The following is a 27,421-nucleotide window of genomic DNA, read 5'->3' as shown; positions in this document are numbered from 1 at the left end:
TTAAGTCACTATGGTGCTGGCATGAGAAATAGACATAGAATAAATAGGATAGGAACAGATTTTCGTATGTATGAGACTGTAATATATAATAAAAGGAGAACTTTACCAAATTGTAAAGGAAGGATTATACCATAATTCGTTCAGTTACAAATGGTAACTAAAAGCACCTGCTGTGCCAGGCACTATGCTGAGTGCTGTTTTGGTTTTGGAGGGGTGTTTTGTTTTGTTTTGTTTTGTTTTTGAAACAAGTTCTTGCTCTGTCACCCAGGCTGGAGTGCAGTGGTGGAATCTCTGCTCACTGCAGCCTTGACCTCCTGGGCTCAAGCAATTCTCTCTCCCACCTCAGCCTTCTGAGTAGCTGGGACCACAGGCATGAGCCATGAGTAATTTTTTTTTTTTTTTTTTGAGATGGAGTCTTGCTCTGTCACCCAGGCTGAAGTGCAGTGGCACGCTCTTGGCTCACTGCAACCTCTGCCTCCTGGGTTCAAGCCATTCTCCTGCCCTCCTGCCTCAGCCTCCCCAGTAGCTGGGATTACAGGCATGCACCACCATGCCCAGCTAATTTTTGTATTTTTAGTAGAGACGGGGTTTCACCATGTTGGCCAGGCTGGTCTTGAACTCCTGACCTCGTGATCTGCCCGCCTCGGCCTCCCAAAGTTCTGGGATTACAGGCTTGAGCCACTGTGCCTGGCTGCCACGACTAATTTTTGATAATTTTTTGTAGAGATGGGGGTCTCTACAAAAAGACTAGCCCAGGCTAGTCTTAGTGCTTTTATGTGCTTTTTCTTCTTTACTTATTACAACCTTTTGAGATGTAGGTGGTGCCATCCTCATTCTAAAGATTAGCAAACTGAATCCCCTAGAGGTCCAGGGGATTTAGTTGCCCAGGGTCACATAGAAAAGGAGTAGTGGAGGCCAGGTGCGATGGCTCATGCCTGTAATCCCAGCACTTTGGGAGGCCGAGGCGGGCAGATCACGAGGTCAGGAGTTCGAGACCATCCTGGCTAACATGGTGAAACCCTGTCTCTACTAAAAATCCAAAAAATTAGCCGGGCGTGGTGGCAGAGGCTGAGGCAGGAGAATGGTGTGAACCCAGGAGACGGAGCTTGGAGCTTGCAGTGAGCTGAAATCATGCCACTGCACTCCATCCTGGGCGACAGAGCGAGACTCCGTCTCAAAAAAAAAAAAAAAAAAAAAAAGGAGTCGTGGAACCTAGATTAGAACCAAGGATGTCAGTCTCTAAGTTTGCATTCTTTGCCACGACATACTTTGTAGCTAAAGTTCTTAGCAAGGTATCTAGAATATCAGAGGCATTTAGTAAATGTTATTCTTATGTATAACTTATAGTTTGCTGCATATATTAAAGCTTGTATGTAATATTTGTAGTAATGTAACTACTAATAGCAATAATAAAGCTGTCATCATTAAAATTCAGGAAATTCCTTGGGAATAAGTAATGCTGTTATTTTCCAGGGAAAATCCCCAGTGGAATCATGTAATTCCAAAAATCGCACATGATGAAGCATCAATAAATATTGGTTGATTTAATAATTATTTCCTGCTGCCCCATTTCTGAGCCTCTCACTCCTCTGACTCATTAGACCCTACATTCTGTCTCATAATTCATTCAAAAATAGTTGAATAGTAGTGCGGGCCCAAAGATGGAGCTAGCATTTCCTTATAAATGTCCTGACATTGACTTATTTGTTCAGCAAACATCTATTAAGCATCCACTCTGGCATGTACTCTATTAAGGTTAGAGAGACATTTAAAATTGCAAATTAACATTAAAGTGTAAACCAAACCAAACAAAAAGCTCCAACCCCTAGGAAATGTTCCCTCCTCTGTGGAGCCTTCTCTAGATTCTCCAAGGTAAATTTAGTCACTGACTCAGAGCACCCAGAACAATCTGTTCAACTTCTAAAATCACACCCCTTGCATTGTGTTAGTCTTTCTGTGAGTTCGCTGTTCTCCCACACTTGACTCCTTTAGGAGCTCCTTTAGGTCAGTTTTTCTCGCACAGCGGTTCAGGATATGACTGGTACAATTCTGCTTTGAAGGATTTTTTTGAGTTTTGTCTTGTTTTGTTTTTGGCTTGGCATGACCAGATTAATGCATCAGTCGCTCTTCCAATAAATATTTATTAATACCTATTCTATGCTATGTACTTGGCTAGATAGTTCATAATAAATAAAGGATGATAAACAAACACAAACAAAGGCAAACAGGCAAGGTCCTAGACCTCATGGGAACTGACATGGGCACTTGAAAAGAATGTGTTTTCTTTGTATTAAGTCAGTCAAGTATTTAAACCTTATTTATTGTACTATTCAAATCTTCTGTGAATTTAAATGTATTTTAGGTATGTTTTACATATTATAGCTTAATAGTGGTATATTAAAATTTCCCACTGTAATTGCATTTGCATTCATTTTCTTCTATTTTTGCTTTACATTTTGCCAATGAAATAAGATGGAAAGGTTAAAAATGAAAGAATGGGCAAAGGTAAATCAAGGAACTATAAATCCAAAAAAAGAAACAATATTAATAACTTGAGCCAGTCATTATCAAACCAGTCCTTCTGACAATCCTACAGTGTCTTCCTACAATTTCAGGATGACGATCCAAATTCCTTAATCCTGTTTTTGAGTCTCTGTTCTCTGGTCTACTTTCTTTTTTATTTCCCCCCCACACACACTTTCTTCATCGTCGTCTCCTCCTCCTCCTCCTCCCTCTCCCCCTCCCCCCCCCGCCGACTCTGTCGCCCAGGCTAGAGTGCAGTGGCATAATCTCAGCTCACTGTAACCCTCGCCTCCCAGGTTTAAGCGATTGTCCTGCCTCAGCCTCCTGAGTAGCTGGGATTACAGGTGCCCGCCACCACACCCGGCTGATTTTTTTTATTTTTAGTAGAGACGGGGTTTCACCACATTGGCCAGGCTGGTCTCAAACTCCTGGCCTCAAGTGATCTGCCCGTCTCAGCCTCCCAAAGTGCTAGGATTACAGGCATGAGCCACCGCACCCAGCCTTCTTTTCATTTTTTTCTTTAGTAACCCTATTTAATCCTCACAACCACCCTGTAAAAAGAGCAAGGCAAATTTTATTATCCCCATTTGGTAGATGAGGAAATGCAAGGCTCAGAAAGGTTAAATAATTTGTCCATAGCTATCAACTAGTAAGTGGAGGAACCAACACTCAAATTGAGATCTTCTCTCTTCAAAATTCATACTCTTTCTGTTAAAACGTTCTGGGCTTTTATGTGAACTTCACTTATCCTGGGCCATGTCTTGGGTACCATGATATGGTTCATGACCGCACTTTCCACCACCTGAAGCCCTCAGTGTTCCTCAGGCTGCCACCAATCTGACCTACTTCCTAATCTCGCCTCCTGTCACTCCAAACGTGCTTAGCTTCAGCAATATGGAAGCTGGTGCATTGTGCCGAACCACACCATCAGGCCTTCACACATCATACTCTTCGCTCAACCTGGAACATCCTTTCCCCACCTTTTGTCTCACTAAATTCTACAGGCCCTTTGAAACTGAACTCTTGCTGACTTTTCTCAGGATACCATCTTTCACCTTTACAGTCATGGCCCTCTTCTATGCTCTCATAGCAAGCACTCTGTGCATTCTTCCATCTTGGTACTTAACACACTGTCCTGTCATTGTTGATGTACATGATTCTTTTCCTCTACCACCCAGACTGGAAGTAACGAAAGCAGAGATTCTTTTTCCTTCATTCAGTTAGTATTGCCAAAATCTAGCCAAGTACTGGCTCATGATAGGTTCTTAGCTTAATAAGTTTTTGTGACATGAATAAGTGAGCTTCTGTGGCCTAATAACAGTGCTTTTATTTTCTAGGTACATGGTTCAGTGGCCTGGTGGCCGAATCCTGCATCGCCATGAGCTAGACACCTTCCTTGCACAGGCAGTGTCTACCCAGCTTTATGAACCAGATCGACTCCAAGAACTCAAGGTGATTTCATGTACCCTCATTTAAGTTCTTTCTTTTACGAGCTTATAGCACTACTTTAGGTCTTTTTTTTTTTCCTGAAGCTGAGGAAAATAGTAAGTTCTGCAGGTAACTGTTTGATTTACTTTAACCAAATATTTATGTCTATGAATAAAGCCAAGAGGTGCCTGCTACGCTGCTCTCATACTGATAAATGAGAATGGACAGAAAAGATGGATATTACGCAAGGAAAATAAATCTTGGCCCATAGGCCATGGCAAGGTTTCTGACTCTTACAAGATACATTATAGGGGACATATCCTAATGTCCCCTGCTTGTGTCTATTTACTCAGACACACCTCCTTTTAGTGATATGTATTGAGTATTAAGTAGAAGTATAGGAAAGCATAAGGAAGAAAATAAACCCACCCACTGAAGGCAGTAGAGCACAGTAAGAGCACAGTAGTATAGAGGGGAGGCTCTGAAGCCAGGCTGCCTTGGGTTTGAATCCTGGCTTCATTACCTCCTAGCTGTGTGACCTTGGGCAGGTTACTTAATCTCTCTATCTTCAGTTTCCTTACTTGTACAATTGTATATTAGTCTATTTTGTGTTGCTATAAAAGAATACCTGAAACTAGGTAATTTATAAAGAAAAGAGGTTTGTTTATTGAGCCCATTGTTCTGAAAACTGTACAAAAAACATGGTGCCAGCATCTACTCAGCTTCTGGTCAGGGTCTCAGGAAGCTTCTACTCATGATAGAAGGTGAGGGGAATAAGACAAGAGGAGCCAGTGTGTCACATGGTGAGAGAGGGCACGTAAGAGAGAAGGGCAGCAGTGCTGTAATCCCAGCACTTTGGGAGGCTGAGATGGGCAGATCATGAGGTCAGGAGTTCGAGACCACCCTGGCCAACATGGTGAAACCCTGTCTCTACTAAAAATACAAAAATTAGCTGGGCGTGATGGCAGGGCACCTGTAATCCCAGCTACTCGGGAGGCTGAGGCAGGAGAATTGTTCAAACCCAGGAGGCGGAGATTGCAGTGAGCCAAGATTGCACCATTGTACTCCAGCCTGAGCAACAAGAGTGAAACTGTCTCAAAAAAAAAAAAAAAAAAAAAGAAGGGCAAGGTGCTGGGTTCTTTCTAGCAATCAGTTCTTGCATGAACTAATAGAGTGAAAACTCGCTCATTACCACAGGGAGGGCACCAAGCCATTCATGAGGGATCTGCCCCCATGACCCAGACACCTCCTACTAGGTTCCATCTACAACATTGGGGATCACATTTTAACATGCAATTTGGAGGGGTTACATATCCAACTGTGTCAGTTTGTGAGGATACTATGTAAAGTAATCCATGTAAAACCCCTAGAACAGTGTCTCACTATTTTTTTTTTTCGAGATGGAGTTTCGCTCTTGCTGCCTAGGCTGGAGTGCAGTGGCGTGATCTCGGCTCACCACAACCTCCGCCTCCCGGGTTCAAGTGGTTCTCCTGTCTCAGCCTCCCCAGTAGCTGGGATTACAGGCATGCACCACCACGCTTGGTTAATTTTGTATTTTTAGTAGAGACGGGGTTTCTCTGTTGGTCGGGCTGGTCTCGAATTCCCGACCTCGGGTGTTCCGCCCACCTTGACCTCCCAAAGTGCTGGGATTACAGGCATGAGCCACCATGCCCGGCTAGTGTTTCACATATTTTATATACACAATACTCAATAAATGTAGCCATTAATGCAGAACATCCCTCCCTTGACTTTAGTAACCTTGTTCCTTTGAGCACCCAAAGTAAGCTAGAAGATCAAGTTCAATAAGACTTGCAAAATCTTAAGTGAGGTCAACTAAGGAAAGGTGGAATAGACTCAGACAACCAGTTAGTGCTTGCCTTTTGCAGTAAATGTAGTATTGCTTGTCCTAGAATAACTGCTCGTGCTAAACGACACCTAGGAGGGGACCTGCAAACACTTCCCCTTTTCCTGTTAAAGCTGTCTTCTAACACAGTGGCTTGAGATAACCACTGTGGGAATTTTGAGGTTTTTTTCCAGTCTTCTGTCATACATTTTTTACATATTTATGTAATTATATATTGTAGTTTTTTTCCATTTCACATAGCACATATTTTCTGTGTCTTAAAAATTTTAATAAATAGTATTTTATCATATGATTGTATCATTTAATTGTTATAATATTGGCGACTTAGGTTGTTTTCAGTTTTCCTCTGTTATGTGTTGTCTTACTCCATTTACAGTTGCTATAAAGGAATACCTGAAGCGGGGTAATTGGTAAAGAAAAGAGGTTTTTTTGGAGACAGAGTCTCACTCTGTCACTCAGGCTGGAGTGCAGTGGCATAATCTCAGCTCACTGCAACCTCCACCTCCCGGGTTCAAGCGATTCTCCTGCCTCAGCCTCTTGAGTAACTGGGATTACAGGCACATGCCACCATGCCTGCCAGATTTTTGTATTTTTAGTAGAAACGGGGTTTTGCCATGTTGGCCAGGCTGGTCTCAAACTCCTGGCCTCAAGCGATCCACCCACCTCAGCCTCCCAAAATACTGGGATTACAGGAATGAGCCACTGTGCCTGGCCAAGAAAAGAATTTTCTTTGGTTCACAGTTTTTCAGATTGTACAAGAAACATGGTGCTGGTATCTGCAAGTTTAATTTCTAACTCAACAAATGTGAACATTTTCAGGGTTCTTCATACATATTGCTTAACTGTAATATACATTTCTTTCTTTCTTTTTTTTTTTTTTTTTTTTGAGATGGAGTCTTGCTCTGTTGCCCAGGCTGGAGTGCAGTGGTACAATCTCGGCTCACTGCAACCTTCACCTCCCAGGTTCAAATGATGCTCCCACCTCAGCCTCCCGAGTAGCTGGAACTACAAACACCCACCATCATGCCTGGCTAATTTTTGTATTTTTAGTAGAGACGGGGCTTCACCATGTTGGCCAGGCTGGTCTCGAACTCCTGACCTCAGGTGATCTGCCTGCCTCTGCCTCCCGAAGTGCTGGGATTACAGGCATGAGCCACTGCACCTGGCCATGTAATATACATTTCTTACCAGCTTTATATGATTGCCCATTTATTTCACTGCATCAGCAGCAGCAGCATTGAGTGTTGTTTCAGCCTTTACTTTCTAAATTTTTTTCTAATTGGACAGGTGAAAAAAAAATGTCTCAGGTTGGTGTCTTTAATGTTGTAATAAGTACCTTTCAAATCATCTTAGGGGAAAGACATGGATAGAAGCTGCTTATGCACTGAGATGTCTACATTGAATGACAGCATGTTCAAATTTAACTGGAAGAATCAGCATGACAGGAATAAGAGTAAATGTTACCAAGAATAGTAGTTTCTTAATAGTAATATTTCATCTGTGGTGGTTTCAGATTGAGAAACTGGATGCCCGAGGGATCCAGCTTGCTGCCCTCTTCATGAGTGGAGTCGACACAGCTCTGTTTGCTAATGATGCCTGTGGCCAGCCAGTCCCTTGGGAGCATTGCTGTCCATGGATTTACTTTGATGGCAAGCTGTTCCAGAGCAAGCTAATTAAAGCAGGCCGAGAGCGAGTATCTCTGGTTGAGCTCTGTGATGGCCAGGTACCAGCATGTCAGGCTGCTAAGGACTAGCTCTGATCTTCTGTGGGAGTGAATGGGCAGGGAGGGGAAAGGAGCAGAGATAGTGGAGAGGGATGGGGCGGAAGCAGGAGAATGTGTCTCACTTTAACCTGACTCAGTCAACAGTGGTCCCAAAGGCCCGTAGTCTGATATGTACATGTTGTAAAATTTTATGTTGGAAAGTTTTTTTTAATGAGCTTAAAGTTTTCATATCCTTTTTCTTACTCTGAGTATTTCTTATCCATGGAATATTCAGATGTACTATATACCTTCCCTCCAACTCAGTATTTCATTTCTCTTATTTACAAAAACTGTCTGTCTCTTTTGCAAGCAATTTTTTTTTTAAAGGAGCTGTGTTTGGAAACAGAAGAGGGTAGTAAAGTTGATGGGAGAGTAGAAGCAGAGGATTTTTTTTTTTTTTTTTAGACGGAGTCTTGCTCTGTCGCCAGGCTGGAATGCAGTGGCGTGATCTCGGCTCACTGCAACCTCCACCTCCCAGGTTCACGCGATTCTCCTGCCTCAGCCTCCCAAGTAGCTGGGACTACAGGCATGCACCACCAGGCCCAGCTAATTTTTGTATTTTGAGTAGAAATGGGATTTCACCATGTTGGCCAGGATGGTCTCGATCTATTGACCTTGTGATCCACCTGCCTTGGCCTCCCAAAGGGATTTTTTTTAATGAAACATTGGGAAAGATGAGGGGAGGCAAGGGAAAGGAAACCTTACTTAACTCCTTTATCCATTTTGGTGGGGAAAGAGCTGAGGCACTAGAGCAGGGGTTGGCAGACTACCCAGCACACCTCCTGTTTTTTGTCACTATCCATAGTTTTTTGCGCTATCCATAGTGCTACAAACCATCTGTTTTTTGTAATACAGACCACCCTCTGTTTTTGTAAATAAAATGTTATTGGAACATAGCCACATTCATTCATCTACATACCATCTATGACTGCTTTCTTCTTTTTTTTTTTTTTTTTTTTTGAGACAGATTCTTGCTCTGTCGCCCAGGCTGGAGTGCAGTGGCACGATGTCAGCTCACTGCAACCTCCGCCTCCCAGGTTCAAGTGATTCTCCTGTCTCACCCTCCCAAGTAGCTGGGACTACAGGCACATGCCACCATGCCTGGCTAATTTTTTGTATTTTTAGTAAAGATGGGGTTTCATCACATTGGTCAGGCTGGTCTTGAACTCCTGACCTCAGGTGATCCACCTGTCTTGGCCTCCCAAATTGCTGGGACTACAGGCGTCAGCGACCACGCCTGGCCTATGACTGCTTTCATGTTACAGTAGCCGAGTAGAATAATTGTGACAGAGACAATATGGCCTACAAAGCCTAAAATATTTACTATCTGACCCTTTTCAGAAGAAGTTTGCAGACCTTTGTACTAGAGGTATCAGGATCTCCAATCTTGGATATGGGGGAGAAGGTTAAAAGGCTTTTTATTTGTCAGATTTTTATTCTCTCTTTTATCTAATTCTGTTACATCTCCCTTAGAAAGTGACCCAGCCCAATGCCGGCCATGTAATAGACCATCAGTAATTCTTATTGTTAAATTTGTCTTCCTTGACCTAGTCAATGTACATCGCAAGCCCTGAGTCAGAACTCATATGATGGTAGTGTGATGTCATGTAAAGAGTCGGGGCTTTGGTGCCAGACAGGCTTCCTGAGTGTGTAGCTTTGAGCCCTTTAACGACAGGCCTCAGTTCACTTAACGGGAATAGAATTGTGAGACTGTACCTAGAGTGCTCCATCCTGGGCCTAAAACATGGGACAAGTTCGAAAAATGGCAGCTGCTATTATTACTCTTCCTTATTTGAAGGCTGACCTGGCAACCAAAGTGGAAAAGATGAGACAGAGCATCCTTGAAGGAGTCAACATGAATCATCCACCGCCTTCTGCTCTACTTCCGTCACCTACTTTTGTGCCTCCCATGGTGCCCTCTCTCTACCCTGTTTCACTTTATTCCCGAGCTATGGGCTCCATGCCACTTACCCCTCAAGGGAGGAGCCGGGGATTTGCAGGTCAGTACCAAAGAATGAGGTATTTACCATCCTCAATTTATGTCATAATAATCTATCCAGTCATTATTGTCAATAACAGGATCAACAGTTTCACATATATCTCATCTCATTGACTTTTTTTTTTTTTAGACGGAGTTTCACTCTTGTCGCCCAGGCTGGAGTGCAATGGTGTGATCTCGGCTCACTGCAACCTCCGCCTCCTGGGTTCAAGCGATTCTCCTGCCTCAGTCTCCTGAGTAGCTGAGATTACAGGCATGCACTGCCACACCTGGCTAATTTTGTATTTTCAGTAGAGACGGGGTTTCACCATGTTGGTCAGGCTGGTCTCGAACTCCTGACCTCAGGTGATCCACCTGCCTCAGCTTCCCAAAGTGCTGGGATTACAGGCGTGAGCCACAGCGCCCGGCCTCATCTCATTTATATTCTGTGCTATGTAGTTTGAAGAGCAGCTTATATCCATTTTGACTTTTAAGACCATTCTTCATAGAGGTCGTTGGTCCCCAGGGATTTGACTCTCACCAACCAAACTCATGAAGTGACTGATGTGGAAACCAGAACCCACTTTATTACTTTAGAGAACCGTAAGTCATATGGACCGGCTCTTCATGGTTACTGTTTGTTCATTCCTTCCATATAGGCAATGCACACAGGAGCTTGCAGGAAGATCAGTGAGAGTAAACGGCCAGTGCTGGTAGGCAACAGTAGCTTGATGTATCCATTTCCACTCTGCGAATATACTTGACACATTTCCCTTCCTTCAGCTCCAGAAGCATGGAGAGAAATATGTCACCATCCATGCCACCAGAGGATTGCAGTTTAGTGAGGAAAACATACACACACACACACACATATGTACACACAAACATATGTATAAATTACGGTGGCACTTGAGCTACAGTTTAACGATGAATACACAATCATGCCTAGGTTACTCAGATACTGATCCTGATAATTGAGACAACCTGTCCCGTGGTGAAACAAGATTTTTTTTTTTTTTTTGAGGCCTGGTCTCCCTCTGTCCACAGCCCGGCTAATTTTTGTATTTTTAGTAGAGACGGGGTTTTACCATATTCGTCAGGCTGGTCTTGAACTCCCATCCTCAGATGATCTGCCCGCCTTGGCCTCCCAAAGTGCTGGGATTACAGGCGTGAGCCACGGCACCTGGCAGTGAAACAGGATATTTTAGTGGAGACATTTTAACATAAAATAGCAAGATTCTGTGATTGGGTCAGAGTGTCATTGCTGTGGTTGAAGGTGTTTGTTATCTATTGCTCCTCCCTTTAAAAGTAATAACGCTGGAAGTTGAAGTTAGTTTTTTAGGGTGACAAAATTCAGTATGGGTGGTTAGCTCAAGGCTGGGCTTAGATGAACAGTGTGAAAGTCTGCTCTGGTAACTCCCTGTTCAGTCAGATCATGATCAAGTCTTAAAAACCAGGGAGCCAGCCAGTCCATCCCTTTCAGATGACTTTACAGATCCTTTCTCCGTTCTTTATGTGTTGATTTTATTTTGTAAGTCTCAAAAGACAGCCTTAATTTAAGCCAGGTTCTTGGAAGGTCACCACTGCCCTACCTACCAGTGATGCTTAGTCTCCAGTTACTGGTGGTTCACAAGGAGCCTCTTGCCTCCTGAAAGCCCACAGTAGGATCCTCAAATGCAAGTCTTTCTTGTCCCTCTTAAAAGTAACTAGCACTCTAGGCAGGGAGCAGTGGCTCATACCTGTAATCCAGCACGTTGGGAGGCCAAAGTGGGCAGATCACTTGAGGTCATGAGTTCCAGACAAGCCTGGCCAACATGGTGAAACCCTGTCTCTACAAAAAATATAAAAATTAGCCGGGCATGGTGGCGGGCACCTGTCTGTAATCCTAGCTACTTGGGAGACTGAGACACAATAATTGCTTGAACCCGGGAGGTGGATTGCAGTGAGCCAAGATCGCGCCACTGCACTCCAGCCTAGGAGACATGGCGAGGCTCTGTGTCAAACAAACAAACAAAAAGGTAACTAGCACTCTAGTTCCTTGGACTCTCAAGTTTTATAAAGTTTTATATAAATGAAGGACTCGTGTGTGTGTGTATGTGTGGATACAGGGTCTCACTCTGTCGCCCAGGCTGGAGTGCAGTGGTGCAATCATGGCTTACTGCAGCCTCAACTTCCTGGGCTCAAGTGATTCGCTCATCTCAGCCCCCTGAATAGCTGGAACTACAAGCATGCACCAACATGCCTGACTAATATTTTGTTTGTGTGTGTGTGTGTGTGTGTGTGTGTGTGTGTGTGTGTGTGTGTGTGTGGAGATGGGGTCTCGCTATGTTGCCCTGGCTGGTCTTGAACTGGGCTTAAGCGATCCTGCCTGCCTTGGCTTCCCAAAGTGCTGGGATTACAGGTGTGAGCCACCATGCCTGGCCTAAATGAAGTACTCTTTACTAACAACCTGCTAAATGAGTTAAGGGTTCATTTGGTTTCTTGTCATAAACTAAAATTAAAGGCCTAGTAGAACTCCATATTCTATGAAGGCTTATTTTTGTGCTAAATTACAAAACCCACTGTGCTTGTGACTTGGTTCTGGTTTTCAATTGTTGCTGTTCTTGCTTTTTATTTTTTTTTCTTTTGAGATGGAATCTCGCTCTGTCACCCAGGCTGGAATGCAGTGGTGCCATCTCTGCTCACTGCAACCTCCACCTCCCAGGTTCAATCAATTCTTCTGACTCGGCCTCCTGAGTAGCTGGGACTACAAGCATGTGCCACCACGCCTGGCTAATTTTTTTGTATTTTTAGTAGAGACGGGATTTCACCATTTGGTCAGGCTGGTCTCGAACTCCTGACCTCAAATGATCTACCCACCTTGGCCTCCCAAAGTGCTGGGATAACAAGTGTGAGCCACCATGCCCGGCCTATCCTTGCTTTTTAATTATAAATTACTGTTAGTTTAGTTTCATTATTTTCAGTTTAGTTTGGTTGTTGGTTGTTTGGCTAATTCTACAATCTGTAATGATGTATATTTGTATCAAAAGTAGTTTAGGACCGGGCACGGTGGCTCATGCCTGTAATCCCAGCACTTTGAGAGCCCGAGGCAGGTGGATCACTTGAGGTCAGGAGTTCGAGACCAGCCTGGCCAATACGGTGAACCCCTGTCTCTACTAAAAATACAAACATTAGCTGGGCGTGGTGGCATGTGCCTGTAGTCCCAGCTACTCAGGAGGCTGAGGCAGGAGAATCACTTGAACCTGGGAAGTGGAGGTTGCAGTGAGCCGAGATTGCACCATTGCACTCCAGCCTGGGTGTCACAGTGAGACTCTGTCTCAAAAAAACAAAAAAAAGAGTAGTTTAGGCTTGTAATTTTCCAATAACTAGATGTTAAGACATTCATTCTTTCAACAAATACTGAATGCCTACTTTATGCTATGATCTGTGATTAAAAAATGAGTCACCTGCACCATACTTGGTAAAGTAGATGTGTACAGATCTCCGGCCCTCCTCACTAAATGTGCTTCCATCATGACACCTTTCTGTTATCACAGAATCTTTTTTTTTTTTTTTTTTGAGACAGAGTCTTACTCCGTCCCCCAGGCTGGAGTGGAGTGCAGAGGTGTGAACTAGGCTCACTGCAACCTCCACCTCCTGGGTTCAAGCGATTCTCCTGCCACAGCTTCCTGGGTAGCTGGGTCTATAGGCACGGACCACCATGCCCGGCTAATTTTTGTATTTTTAGTAGAGGCGAGGTTTCCCCATGTTGGCCAGGCTGGTCTCGAACTCCTGACCTCAGGTGATCCACCCGCCTCAGCCTCCCAAAGTGCTGGGATTACAGGCATGAGCCACCGTGCCCTGCCACAGAGTCTTTTTATCAGAGAGAAATGGAAAGAAGAGTAGGTAGCGGGTTGTAGGATCTTTTGTCCACCTCTTATCCTGCCTTGTACTTACAATTCTTTTTTCTTCTTCTTTTTTTTTTTTTTTTTCAAGACAGAATCTCACTCTGTCACCCAGGCTGGAGTGCAGTGGCGCAGTCTCAGCTCACTGCAACCTCCACCTCCTGGGTTCAAGTGATTCTCGTGCCTCCGCCTCCCGAGTGGCTGGGATTGCAGGTGCACACCACGATGCCTGGCTAATTGTTTGTATTTTTAGTAGAGACAGGGTTTCACCATGTTGGCTAGGCTGGCTCTGGAACTCCTGACTTCAAGTAATCCGCCCGACTCAGCCTCCCAAAGTTTTGGGATTACAGGCGTGAACCACCACACCTGGCCCATTACCACCATTCTTTCTATCTTGCCAGGTCTCCATCCAATCCCACCCCAAGGAGGAAAACTGGAGATTGCTGGGATGGTTGTGGGCCAGTGGGCTGGCAGCAGATCCTCCAGGGGCCGAGGATCCTTCGGCATGCAAGTGGTTTCTGTCGGTGGGCCAGGAAAGGGGTATGTACCCAAATAGGTTGATATGAGCTAGTCCCCTTGGGAAAATGCCTAGGCCTCCTTGGGAAAATGCCTAGGTATTAAATCCTTCTATTAAGGCAAGAAGTACTAACTAACTTTACTTTTTTTTTCTTTTTTTCTTTCTTTCTCTTTTTGAGATGGGGTCTCACTTTGTTGCCCAGGCTGGAGTGCAGTGGCATCATCTCGGCTTCCTGCAACCTCGTCTGCCTCCCAGGTTCAAGTGATCCTCCTGCCTCAGCCTCCCAAGTAGCTGGGACCACAGATGTGCATCACCATGACTGGCTAATTTTTCATATTTTTGGTAGAACTGGGGTTTTGCCATGTTGCCCAGGCTGGGCTCAAACTCCTGGGCTCAAACAATCCTCCCGTCTTGGCTTTCCAAAGTGCTGGGATTACAGGTATGAGCCACCATGCCTGACCAACTTTCCTTTTTTTTTTTTTTCTTGAGATGGAGTTTCGCTTGTTTCCCAGGTCAAAGTGCAATGGTGTGGTCTTGGCACACTGCAACCTCCACCTCCGGGGTTCAAGCAATTCTCCTGCCTCAGCCTCCCAAGCAGCTGGGATTACAGGCGCCGCCCACCACCATGCCAGGCTAATTTTTGTATTTTAGTAGAGATGGGGTTTCACCATGTTGGCCAGGCTGGTCTCAAACTCCTGACCTCAGGTGATACACCCACCTCGGTCTCCCAAAGTGCTGGGATTACAGGTGTGAGCCACCGCGCCCGGCCCAACTTTCCATTTTTTAAAGTCAGTTTTCAGTTTAGTTCAGCAAATAAATAATAAATTGCCCTGCCTTAATGAAAGAGTTTTTGCCCTAGAGGAGGACATGGGATACAGAACAATTCAGTTCAGTAGAATATAGGAATGACCGAGATAGATGTTCAGTAGTAACACTGAGAAGGGGCATCTGACTGAAGAGGGTCAAACTTTTAAGAGGAGACGAATAGTTAACCAAGTGAAAAGGGGTGTGTGGGCTTTATGTTTCTCATGATCACTTTTTTTCTCACTTGCTAAAGGCATGGAAAAGAACAGACTGGTAGGGGATCCAAGGGACACAAAAAAGGAAATAAGCAAGTAAGTATGTTTTTTGAGATTATTTAGCTTCTGTTTGATGCCTTTTGCCTTTTCAGCTAAACTAAAAGAGATCACATCAGGCATGGAAACCTGAGCTGCTTAGGGGAGCTTCTCAACTCCTCCAGGCATTTGATTTCATTCTAGTGGTATAGTGAGGGTTAGCCTGCCTCAAGCTTTTCCCACAGGGCTGCGAGTCTTACCCTTTTCCGAGTGAGGCCACAAGATAGAAACCAGGTACTGTGTCCTAAAGACCTGCCCCTAGTATACTATGTGCAGCATGCAGCCAGAAAGGGGCCAGAGTGATGCTAACAGTGAGACTGCGCACAGCCTGCCTGAGCTTCTGAGGGGCCACCAGATATGCTTAAAAAATTGGACTTCTTTGCCTTTGCTGAATATATGTGGCGGGAGCATTACCATTCTGCTTTTTTTTTTTTTTTTTTTTTTTTTTGAGACGGAGTTGCGCTCTTGTTGCCCAGGCTGGAGTGCAATTGCACGATCTCGGCTCACCACAACCTCTGCCTCCCGGGTTCAAGCAATTCTCCTGCCTCAGCCTCCTGAGTAGCTGGGATTATAGGCATGCACCACCACGCCCGGCTAATTTTGTATTTTTAGTAGAGATGGGGTTTCTCCATGTTAGTCAGGCTGCTCTCGAACTCCCGACCTCAGGCAATCCACTCGCCTCGGCCTTCCGAAGTGCTGGATTACAGGCATGAGCCACCGCAACCAGCCTGCTTATTCTTAATGACTCAGAAATGTCTTGAACTTTCTCTCTCTCTTCTTTCTCTCTCTCTCTCTCTCTCGACAGGGTCTCACTCTGTCACTCAGGCAGGCTGGAGTGCAGTGGCACAGTCACAGCTCACTGTAGCCTCTACCTCCTTGCCTCACGCAATCCTCACAGCTCCGTCTCTCAAGTAGCTGGGACTACAGGTGTGCGCCACCACACCCTGCTAAGTTTTTCTTTTTCTTTTTTTTTTTTTTTTTTTGAGATGAGTCTCGCTCTGCTGTCCAGGCTGGAGTGCAGTGGCGTGATCTCGGCTCACTGGGAGCTCTGCCTCCTGGGTTCACACCATTCTCCTGCCTCAACCTCCCAAGTAGCTGGCACTACAGGCACCTGCCACCACGCCCGGCTGGTTTTTTGTGTGTTTTTAGTAGAGATGGGGTTTCACCGTGTTAGCCAGGATGGTCTCGATCTCCTGACCTCATGATCCGCCCGCCTTGGCCTCCCAGTTTTTCTTTTTTTTTTTTTTGTAGAGACAGGGTCTTACTTTGTTGCCCCAGGCTGGTCTCAAAGTCCTGGGCTCAAGTGATCCTCCAGCCTCTTAAAATGCTGGGATTATAGGTGTGAGCCACTGCGCCCGGCCTTTAAACTTTCTTCTAATCCATGCCTTGGATTATATCACAGTTCCCACTGGTCCTCATTAGGTATGCCCCACCCCACCCAAATACAAACTAGGAGGACCTATTCTTGTAGTGATCCAAAATATTGTAGTAGACTCAAACTGCTGGGCTTCTTATAGTATAGCAGCTACCATTTCTTGAGTACCTACTTTCTACCAAGCCCCCTCTAGACATTCTACATGTAGTCTGTAATCCTGGGCAATTTTGTCATCAGTTCTCAATCCTAAATCTATTCTGTATACAGCCAGCCCTCACTGCATCCATGTTAATCCCCATCATCTAATGTTTCCTCAAAGAAGATAAATTTGCTTTAATGTTATTTTTAGGCAAAAATGGAACTAGATAGTAAGTCTCCCACACAAAGCATTTCATAATGCACTCCAAAGCTAGAGAACAGTGACTTTGGTGATTTTTCCAAAGCTTCTCAGCTTTTTCTTGAAGCTGCTCAGTAAGGTAAACGGATGCACCTAGAAGGAAAGCTAATCACCAGATAGGCTCTCGTAAGGTAGTATAGCCTTGGTGAATTCACCGTGATTCAGGGTCTGGTCATCAGGCATACAGTCTGAAAAGCCTGATACTTTTGGTACAATAAGAGTAGATCTTATTGGATCTCTTAGTGAATAGATCTCTTAGTGGTTGACTCACACTAACCAAGATTATAGAAATAGCTGTGTGGATATGGCTAAGGGGTGGGGGAAGAAGGGGGTGAGAGATAAAGAACTGATTTATGATAAGAAATAGTTATCACAATGTATTACACATTTACTCTTCTAATCACTCTTACAAACACGTGAGCTCATTGAAACCACATAAATACCCTGTGAAGTATTTCTTATTCTCCATTTTATTATTACTATTTTTTTGAGACAGGGTCTCGCTCTGTCACCCAAGCTAGAGTGCAGTGCACTGCAGCCTCAACCTCCCAGGCTCAAGCAAATTTCCCACCTCAGCCTCCTGAGTAAGCTGGGACTACATGTGTGAGCCACCACACCCAGCTAATTTTTAAATATTTTCTGTAGAGATGGGGTTTTGCCATGTTGCCCAGGCTGGTATCAAACTCTTGGCCTCAAGCTGGGTCTCCCAAAGTGCCGGGATTATAGGAATGAGCCACCACACCTGGCCTGTTCCCCATTTTAAACAGGAGGAAATTGAGACTCAGAAGAATGAAGTATCTTGCCCCAAATTATCTATGAAGTCAGTATCAGAATTGACATTACAGCCTGAGCTAACTGATTGCAAAGCCCCGTGCTATGCTAATTCCAATATAGTATAACAACTCTAGTTGTTAGAGACAAACATCAGACTCAAGTGTGGCTGACTCTAGCGTACATGCCTTTAACCATTACTACTAGAGCTTTCTTTCTCTAAGGGCGAGCTACAAGAGAGGCCTTGGTATCAGAAGTTTGCTTGGGGGCATGGAATCAGACCAGTGATATTAGCTAGCTTTTTTTTTAATGAGTCACCTAGGCTGGAGTGCAGTGTTGCAATCATAGTTTACTGCAGCCTCAAACCCCTGGGCTCAAGTGATCCTCCTACCTCAGCCTTCTGAGTAGCTGGGACTAGAGGTGCATGCCACCATGCCCAGCTAATTTTTATATTTTTTGTAGAGACAGGGTTTCGCCATGTTGGCCAGACTGGTCTCAAACTCCTGAGCTTGGGTGTTCCGCCTGCCTCGGCCTCCCAAAGTGCTGGGATTACAGGGATGAGCCACTGTGCCCAGCCTTAGTGAGCATTTATTGAGTTCTTACACTGTGCCAAACACATATGTTCTAAGTGCTTTGTATATAGTGTCTCATTGAATCCTTACAGGAACCTACGAAGTAGATACCCTTATTCTATCTATTTTACAGATGAGGAAAGTGACAGAAAACAAGGGATGGTAGGTGATCTTAAGTTTCTCTTAGCTAAGATGGCTGCGGACACTATTATCTGCTCTAGAGGTCACCTAGCCAAGGAAATCCTCATTTCAACTTGGTTTATAGCAAGCCATCTTCTCTGGACAGAGCTGCTGCTGACTTCGTTTTTGACTCTTCTTTTTCTGTTTCAGTCGGGACAGAAAAAGAAGAGTATGAGATAATTAATAAAATGTTCCAGCTTATTAAATCTGGTTACACTGTAATCCTGTCTTCCTGAGATTATTCCTAGGCTACAAGAGTTTTATATGTTCTTAAATTCTTTTTTTTTTTTTGTATTTTTTTTTTTTTAAAACAGTCTTGCTCCATCACTCAGGCTGGCGCGATGTCAGCTCACTGCAACCTCCGCCTCCTGGGTTCAAGCGATTGTCCTGCCTTAGCCTCCCAAGTAGCTGGGATTACAGTAGTGCACCACCACACCCGGCGAATTTTTATATTTTTAGTAGTGACAGGGTTTCACCATATTGGCCTGGCTGGTTTTGAACTCCAGACCTCAGTTGATCTGCCTGCCTCGGCCTCCCAAAGTGCCCAGGCTGCAGTGCAGTGGCACGATCTTGGCTCACCGCAACCTCTGCCTCCCAGGTTCAAGCAATTCTCCTGCTTCAGCCTCCCAAGTAGCTGGGATTACAGGTGCCCACCACCACACCCGGCTAATTTTTGTATTTTTAGTAGAGACAGGGTTTCGCCATGTTGGCCAGGCTGGTCTCGAACTCCTGACCTCATGATCCGCCTGCCTCGGCCTCCCAAAGTGCTGGGATTACAGGTGTGAGCTACCACACCCGGCCAGGCCTGTTCTTAAATTCTTTTTTTTTTTTTTTTTTTTTTTTTTTGAGACAGAGTCTCGTTCTGTCGCCAGGCTGGAGTGCAGTGGCGTGATCTTGGCTCGCTGCAATCTCTGCCTCCTGGGTTCAAGCAATTCTCCTGCCTCAGCCTCCTGAGTAGCTGGGATTACAGGCGCCCGCTACCACGCCCGGCTACTTTTTTTGTATTTTTAGTAGAGACGGGGTTTCACCATGTTGGTCAGGCTGGTGCTCAACCCCTGACCTTGTGATCTGCCTGCCTCGGCCTCCCAAAGTGCTAGGATTACAGGCGTGAGCCACAGCGCCTAGCCGCCTGTTCTTAAATTCTTAAGTCACTTACTTGTAATGTTTTGATGTATTTGTTGATTCCTTCAGGTGGCTAATTCCATCCATTTGTATGGCTGTTACTTGTTTCATGTTATTTCCAGGTTGTTGGACAATACTTCACAGTAAGCCCCATATTGTACAGACTTTGGAACCAAATGATCTAGCTTTGAATGTGGCTCTGCTACTTACTAGTTCTGTGACCTTGGGCAAGTTACTTAGCCTCTCTGCCCTAGTTTTCTCATCTATAAAATTGGAGAAATTGGTATCTATGTTGTAGAGTTGTTATATGAGGACTAATAGTAAAGTCTTCGTACTTTTTGAGCCTGTTTATTTTTTCTTTCTTGAGACAGGATCTCACTCTGTCGCCCAGGCTGGAATGCAATGGTGCAATCATGACTCATTGTAGCCTGGACCTCCCAAGCTTTAGCGATCCTCCCATCTCAACCTCCCAGGTAGCTTGGACTACAGGTGCATGCCACCACGCCCAGCTAATTTTTGTAATTTTTGTAGACATGGGGTTTCGCCATGTTGCCCAGGCTGGTCTCAAACTCCTGAGTTCAAACAATCTGCCCGCCTTGGCCTCCTAGGAGCTTCAGTTTTCTTATCTGTAAAAGGAACAACAGAGTATGTGGCATGTCCAACCACTTAGTAGTCAGAAGCTGTTATTATTCCTAGCACCAATCATTAAGAGCCAGCACTGCACTACAAGGTAATGTAGTTCATATCATTAGCAATAGCTACCATATTCCTGGGATTTACAAAAACCAGGTGATTGTTTTTAGTTATGAAAGATTCTGTGGCTCACGCCTATAATACCAGCACTTTGGGAGCTGAGGCGGGTGGATCACCTGAGGTCGGGAATTCGAGACCAGCCTGACCAACATGGAGAAATCCCGTCTCTACTAAAAAACAAAATTAGCCAGGCATGGTGGCACATGCCTGTAATCCCAGCTACTCGGGAGGCTGAGGCAGGAGAATTGCTTGAATCCAGGAGGCGGAGGTTGCGGTGAGCCGAGATCGTGCCATTGCACTCCAGCCTGGGCAACAAGAGTGAAACTCTGTCTCAAAAAGAAAAGAAAAGAAAGATTCTGTGGAATATTGCACATAGATCTTCTGTGTTTTTTTTCCTTTTCTTGCATTTGCCTGTTCAATTGTCAGCATTGGGCAGTGTTGCATGGCAGTTAAGAGAACAGACTTTAGAGGAGTAGAATCCTGGCCCTATGACTTTGTATCTGTGTCTCCTTGAGCAAGTTGCTTTAATATTTCTGAGCCTCACCTTCCTCATCAGCAAATGGGGCATGATCATATCTACCATTTAGGATCCCCATAGTATTAGAAAAACATATTGTAAAGCTTTGTAAATAGTAGCAGTGTCAGCCAGGCGCGGTGGCTCACACCCATAATCCCAGCACTTTGGGAGGCTGAGGCGGGCAGATCACCTGAGCTCAGGAGTTCAAGACCAGTGTGGCCAACATGATGAAACCCTGTCTCTACAAAAAATACAAAAATCAGCTGGATGTGGTGGTGCACGCCTGTAGTCCCAGCTACTTGGGGGGCTGAGGTGGGAAGATGGCTTGAGCCCAGGAGGTCATGGCTGCAGTGAGCCAGGATCGCAGCACTCCACTCCACTCTGGGTGACAGAGCAAGACCCTGTATAAAAAAAGAAAAAGCTGTGTCATTATTGTGTTGTCATTGCCATTGGATTTCATTTGGGTCTATATGTTTTCACCCTAACTTCTCAAGATAATATCAGAATGTACTAGGTATCCGGCTGGGCGTGGTGGCTCACACCTGTAATCCCAGCACTTTGGGAGGCTCAGGCGGGCAGATCAGTTGAGGCCAGGAGTTCGACACCAGGCTGGCCAACATGAGGAAACCCCATCTCTACTAAAAATACAGAAATTAGCTAGGCGTGGTGGTGGGCGCCTGTAATCCCAGCTACTCTCAGGAGGCTGAGGTGGGAGGATTGCTTGAACCTTGGAGACAGAGGTTACAGTGAGCCGAGATTGCAGACTACACCCCAGCCTGGGCGACAGAGCGAGACTCCGTCTTAAAAAAAAAAAAAAAAAAAAAAGATTGTACTAGTTGTCAACCAGCTTTTGAGGTCTTCTGGTGTTTTTGAAGAACTGAAGCCGCTTCCTCAGGCTAGCTTATGAATATGCTTAGGAAGGGTCAGCCAGTCTGGGATTCCCATTTCCACTGAGTATCTCTGTTTTTAACAGGGCTCTTCAGATGGAGTTTCTAAATCCCTGGAGCTTCATCAAGGTCGGTCTCGCTCCCAGGTAAATGGAAACAGTGGCGCATTGATCAAGGAAGAGAAGAGTGATCATCGTCTTCCAGCTCCATCACAATGTGCCTTATCCAGAGACAGCAATGAGTGTAATAATGGTAACCGCTACCTCCCTATGAATAATAGGGAGAAGAACCACTTACAAGAGCAAAAGCTAGAAACTGTGGCACAACGGAAAGAGGACTGATAAGCTGAAGATGGCTTCACCAAACCAGGAAGAGGGAAAAACTTTTACTTTTCTGATTTTAGGCCCAAGCTAGAGGAGGATATAAATGCTTACCCTAGATTTCTCCAGGATTTTGGTGGGATGTGCTATTGTGTCCATCTTTTCCCCTTCCCTGCCTGTTTCTGGGACTTCAGATTCAGTGGTCTGTTTCTGGAGAAGTTCTGGTCAAAGCTGAATGGCAGTAAGACTAGGTCCTAGTCTCAAATTGAATATATAGCACCAATAGTTTATTTATCTCCTCTGGGAGCCTAGTAAGGCAGTAGCTGTCAGAAATTGGGTATCATCACATAAGGTCCTATAGAAAAGCTCTAGCTTTGGTTTTTCTGAGCATTTATAATGATACTCATTATCAAAGACTTATATGATAAACCTATGAGGTTGTGGGGACAGCTGTGGCCTCCTGAGGTTTTTTTTTGTTTTTTTTTTTTCTCTATGAAGTGGTATCTACCTCTTCTTCACTCCTTCCAACTTACCTACCCCTGGATTTTGTACCACCACCTCTAGCTTTGGCCTGACAATCAGATAGGTAGATGTTTTCAGAAAAGTAAGGTAGTATTGCTTATTTTAATTTTTATTTTTTATTTTATACACTTCAAAAAAACTATCAATGGCCTTTGTACTGGGGGATTCAAGTGAATCAGAAAAGTACTGGGCAGATTTTTCCTGCCTCTCAACCAGTGCATTGTTTGTAAAATAGAAGATGTGGCACAGTTCATTCACTCCCTATTGCCCACACCATGAAAGGGTGGGAATCAGTGTAATGAACTTGAGTACGAAAGGGACTCAAGAGACTGTGTGTGTGTGTGTGTGTGTGTGTGTGTGTGTGTGTGTGTGTGAATGTGTGCTTGTGTGTGGGTGTGGGTGGATGTTGTGTGGGTGGGTGTATATATGAATGTGTGTATATGCATACACATACCCTTTATATAAAGAGACAGATCTATTTATCTATACATATTTTATATATATGTGTGTGTGTATGTGTGTATATATGTGTGTATATATATACACACATGCATACATACATACATACATACATACATACATGGTGATGTCCCAGAGGATTTACTCAATTTCCCAGAAATGCTTCCACTGCTATGGAGTGGAAGGTTTCAAAAGACCACACTTTAAATCTGAAATTCTTACTAAGTCACAGCCCATTCACAACTATGAGAAGTTGGATGGGCTTCTCTAAATCAGACAAAAAGTACTTTCCAGAAATTGCCTGTTCAGAACAATAAACTCTTGGGTTGTTACAAGCTTAATCTTGAACAGAGCCCTCACATCCCATATGGTGAAAACAGGAGGTTGGAATGGGATTGGGAAGAGTTGGGCATTTCCTTATGAAGGTTTGGAGAGAAAAGGGGGGATGGGAGGTGACTACCATTTGAAAGGGCTTTCAGCCAATTTGGAGGAAATCTCTTCTGGAACTCCAGGGTCAAATTGGTTTCAGGCTAGAATTGATTGACATGAATCCCTGAAGGAGAGAGGACTAGCTTTGGAAAGATAGGGTAGGGAAGTGTGAGGAAACTATTTGATTTTACACACCTAGATTGTTTCATTTGTTCATTGACATTCTGACTACTGGATCTTTTCATTTGCTTTGCAAGGAAGACTTTAGAGGACTCTGGCCTGGGCCTTGAGAAGAATTCTATTAAAAGATTCTCAGCCTCCTGTGTGGCCAGGATCTGCCCAGGATAAAGAGGCTATTCCTCCTTGCTGGAGATAATCTTGAGACAACCTTGCATTTCCAGTTTCCCTCCTTGGGCAGCCTAACTATGAGGGAGGGAAACATGGCTTGCAATAAATTAGCATTGTGTCTTCATTCAGGAATTGAGGCTTCCAGCCTCATATACCTCCTTTTGGGCTTTGTGATATTCTTGCCCAAGAAGTACCATTTCTACAGAAATACAACTGACTAATCTTCTAGCAGGGTTCTTTTTGAAAAACCCCATGCACCTTAACCCACAGCAGGTCCTTGGTGATTTTTGCCCAGACAACCAGAAGGCTATTTGCTTACTGCCCACTTACAATGACCAGATCATAGGAAATTGAAAACAGTGTCAGACTATTTAGTCCTAATCTGTCCCAGATTAAGAGAATCCATGATTTTCAGGGGGAGGGAGCCCTGCAATGCCTTGACCCCTGCCCAGATACTTCTTACATAAACCAAAGAAAAATGACAAGAGTGTACATCTAACCAGACAGAAGTAGAAACAAAGTATAGAAAAACCTCCTCTTTGGAATCAGCTCCCTTAATGTGGTCCCCCTTCTCTTGGACCTGCCCAACCTTTCACAACGTCTTGAAGGTAGGACTTCTATATCCAGCAAAGGAAGGGATAGTAGTAAATTTACATGGCTTGGAATTTTCTTTCTGGAGCCACAGAGGGATGAATCCTTTGGAGCTCTAAAAGCAACCAGTATCACTGAGCTGTGAGATACCTATATCTCCATTTTCTAATAGGAAGCACTTGGACTTAAAATTGCTAAGATATTTTTTGCAGTTGCTATTTCTGTGCATCTTGAATCTATCTGACACAATCAAATGACAGTATTGTTAACTCTCACACCATTAAGAAAATTTCTTATTTTGTAGGCATTCACTGTGAGAGGTAAAATTGCTGCTTTGGCAGGGATGATTCCAGTTTGCCAAAAGGCTTTTCTTCCTTCCACAACCTCTTTTTCCCCTAGCCCAGGGTGAAACAAGTGGGTCATCTCCAACCTTGATTTTTATTTGGATTCAGCATTTTGGGTTTGGAAGGTTGCAAGAAGGAACCATAAATGGCCATATTCCTAGATTTTTATTTATCTGACAAAATACACAACTTAAAAGCCAGGAAAACTAAGGTTCATTACGGGGAGATGAACTTTTTCTAATTGGAGGACAAATTGTGGAAGGTGGGGTCTGATCTTTGTTTCACCACTTGAAGAGACTGTCATCCTTCACCTGAGGTTCCATTTCTAGCTTTTATGTGACCTCTCTTGAACAAAGTCATTTGGGAACCCCCAGAAATGACCCCTTTACATTGTAGGACCATAAGCAAAACACTGGTTGTGTATAGTCACTGATCCCCAAGGACTTGCAGTTTTTTATTTCTGCTGGTGTGTCTTGGGATCAGCTTATAACTCCTACTCTTACTTAGTCAGTGACCAGTCCAGTCTGGTCTGGACCAGGCCTGACAAACTTCTGCTCACTTGCATCATTTTCATTCTGAGCCAGTAGGACTTTGGGTAGACTTTAAAGCCCAAGAATTGGTACTCGCTTTGGCTAGTGACATTTGATTTTTGTCTCCATCTTGATTTCTGACATCATTGGCCAAGTCACATTAACTTTTTTTGATCACTGAGAAAAACAGTCGAACAAGGCATTACAGAGGGTGGTTAAGGTAGAGGGTGGGGGGCAGGAATGCTTATGTAGGGTAGAAAGAATGTGGGGGTAGCTGTTTGGTTATGGTGATCCAGTCCTTTGGAACCTTACAAGGCTCCTGTGGGCATGTCAATGTTACCATTACAGCCTCTACGACCCACCCACCTTTGAAAAGTCAGTACAAGTAGACCACAGTTTAAAGTAGTTAGTATAATTCTACTAAGGTTTAATCATTATACTTGTTCACTTCCTGGTGCATATTTCCTAAATATGCTTGGGGTTTGGGGTGGGGGGTTGAGTTTTCACTGTTCCATTGCGTGTCATCTTATATTTTTCTCCATCCTGTGACTTTGGCATCTTATTCGACTTTCTATTTTCTTTTCCCTTGGCTTATTGCAGTAGTCTGCTGGTGCAGGTAGAGAGCTCAGTGCACCTATTCCCCTGTTACTGCTAATTATCTTGAATATTGTCAGAGGTTATTTTGATGTTCTAAGAATATAAAGTCATTTTTTACAAAATCATCTTTTCCAAGTTAAAAGCAAAATAAAAAAATCCCCTGTGCTAGGGTGCCCATTTCAGCTTTTGACATTGCCCCTGTACTTTTATAGATGCTCTTTTTGTCCGTGTTGGTAGTAACTAATGACTAGTGAATTTTCATGTAAATGAAGCAAAATAAATATTTCAGATTTTATTAATCTCTCATAACCCAGCCAAATCTGATGACTTCATTTTAATTGCTTCCCAGAAAGCACTTCCCCTCCTACCTTCTATTCTATTCTATTCTATTCTATTCTATTCTATTCTATTCTATTCTATTCTATTCTAATCTGTTCTATTCTGTTTTTAGAATAACACACTAGGTAAAGAAACTTTAACTGCAAGGAGTCAGTGACTTTTAGTGCTCCCTGATAAATGATGTTATTGACAAAAGTAAAAAATTATTTCATTGTTTTTTTCCTGTATTACTATCTCCTCTCCTGTGCTTTTGACAGTGTGTTTAGTGGATGGATAATATGTATTTCTCTTTCCCACTCCCAGATTCCAAATTCCCTGCCTTTTTGGCCCACCTCACCACAAAAGCTCCATAGTTTATTAATGTAAGTTTGAATGGATGCTTCTTTGGGGAAACTTCAGGAGTTAATGGAAGAGTTTCAGAAAGGAATGAGAATGCCTCAGGAGTTGTTCTGTGATGGAAATTGGTCTGTTGTTCTGTTAATGCTGATGGAAAGAAACTTACAACGCTTAATAAAAATCTATTCTTTTAGTAAAAAAAATTGTGAAATAATTTTGGGTGTGCGAAGTTTGATTTCTTTTCCCATCTCTGGATCCCTTTCTGCAAATGGGGGATATACTTGTCTCAATTCAGAAGTGTTGCACAGAGATTTAGGAGTCTGTTTGTATAATATCGGGGCAAGAGACCAAGTACAAGAATCATCAAAAGGTAGAGCATATTTAGCCTCATAGTTAACTTCTTTATTTGAATGTCCTAAAGGCACCTTTGTCTTGACATTTCCCAAACTGAACCCATCCCTTCTGTGCAAGCCTGTGCCTCTCCATCAGTGACACTACTTTCTACTCAATTGCCTAAACCACAGACTGACCTGGGAGTGAACTGTCTTAGACTTGTCCCTCACTTCTCAAATCCAGTTGATGGAAACATCTGTTGATAACACCCAACCATTTTTCTATTTCTCACATCTGTTTCCTCTTTTCTGTCCTGGCTCCTGTGGCTTAGTGGAGGCCTCATCATGTCTTACCTGGACTGTTGCAGTTGCTCCCCGTCTTACTCCTTAACTGGGCAATTTTAAGCAACATTTTATGTCTAAGTGTATGTACCTTTTTCCAGTGAAAGGGCCCATACCTTTTTTCAGGTTCTTAAAGGAATCTGTGACACAAAAGGATGTTAAGAACCATTGCTTTAATCCACCATGCTTAGTAGCTTCTAAAGTGTCCCTCTAACATGCTGCTCCCCTGACTCCACGGTCCCTTCATGATCTGGCACCTGACCACATCTCAGCTCATTTACTACCTC

The 27,421-nt window shown here is 43.9% G+C and overlaps 1 protein-coding gene across 2 annotated transcripts in view; it reads left to right on the top strand.

The window, feature by feature from the left end:
* The window catches only part of FAM120C (family with sequence similarity 120 member C), a 109,039-nt gene extending 82,376 nt beyond the window's left edge, over positions 1–26,663 (top strand). Inside the window, exons 11-16 of one of the 2 annotated variants that reach the window (XM_034950282.3) lie at positions 3,861–3,975; positions 7,329–7,538; positions 9,376–9,577; positions 13,841–13,979; positions 15,014–15,071; positions 21,732–26,663. In XM_034950282.3, the coding sequence (XP_034806173.1) occupies positions 3,861–3,975; positions 7,329–7,538; positions 9,376–9,577; positions 13,841–13,979; positions 15,014–15,071; positions 21,732–21,986 (979 nt within the window). In that variant the 3' untranslated portion in view covers positions 21,987–26,663. The remainder of the gene's footprint in view (positions 1–3,860; positions 3,976–7,328; positions 7,539–9,375; positions 9,578–13,840; positions 13,980–15,013; positions 15,072–21,731) is intronic. The other variant, XM_034950284.3, reaches the window with a different exon arrangement.
* Positions 26,664–27,421: the final 758 nt, after the last annotated feature.

This window comes from Pan paniscus, chromosome X (genome assembly GCF_029289425.2).
Source record: "Pan paniscus chromosome X, NHGRI_mPanPan1-v2.0_pri, whole genome shotgun sequence".
NCBI lineage: Eukaryota > Metazoa > Chordata > Mammalia > Primates > Hominidae > Pan > Pan paniscus.
The sequence above is the reverse complement of the archived record's forward strand: the minus strand, read 5'-3'. Positions and strand labels throughout refer to the sequence as shown.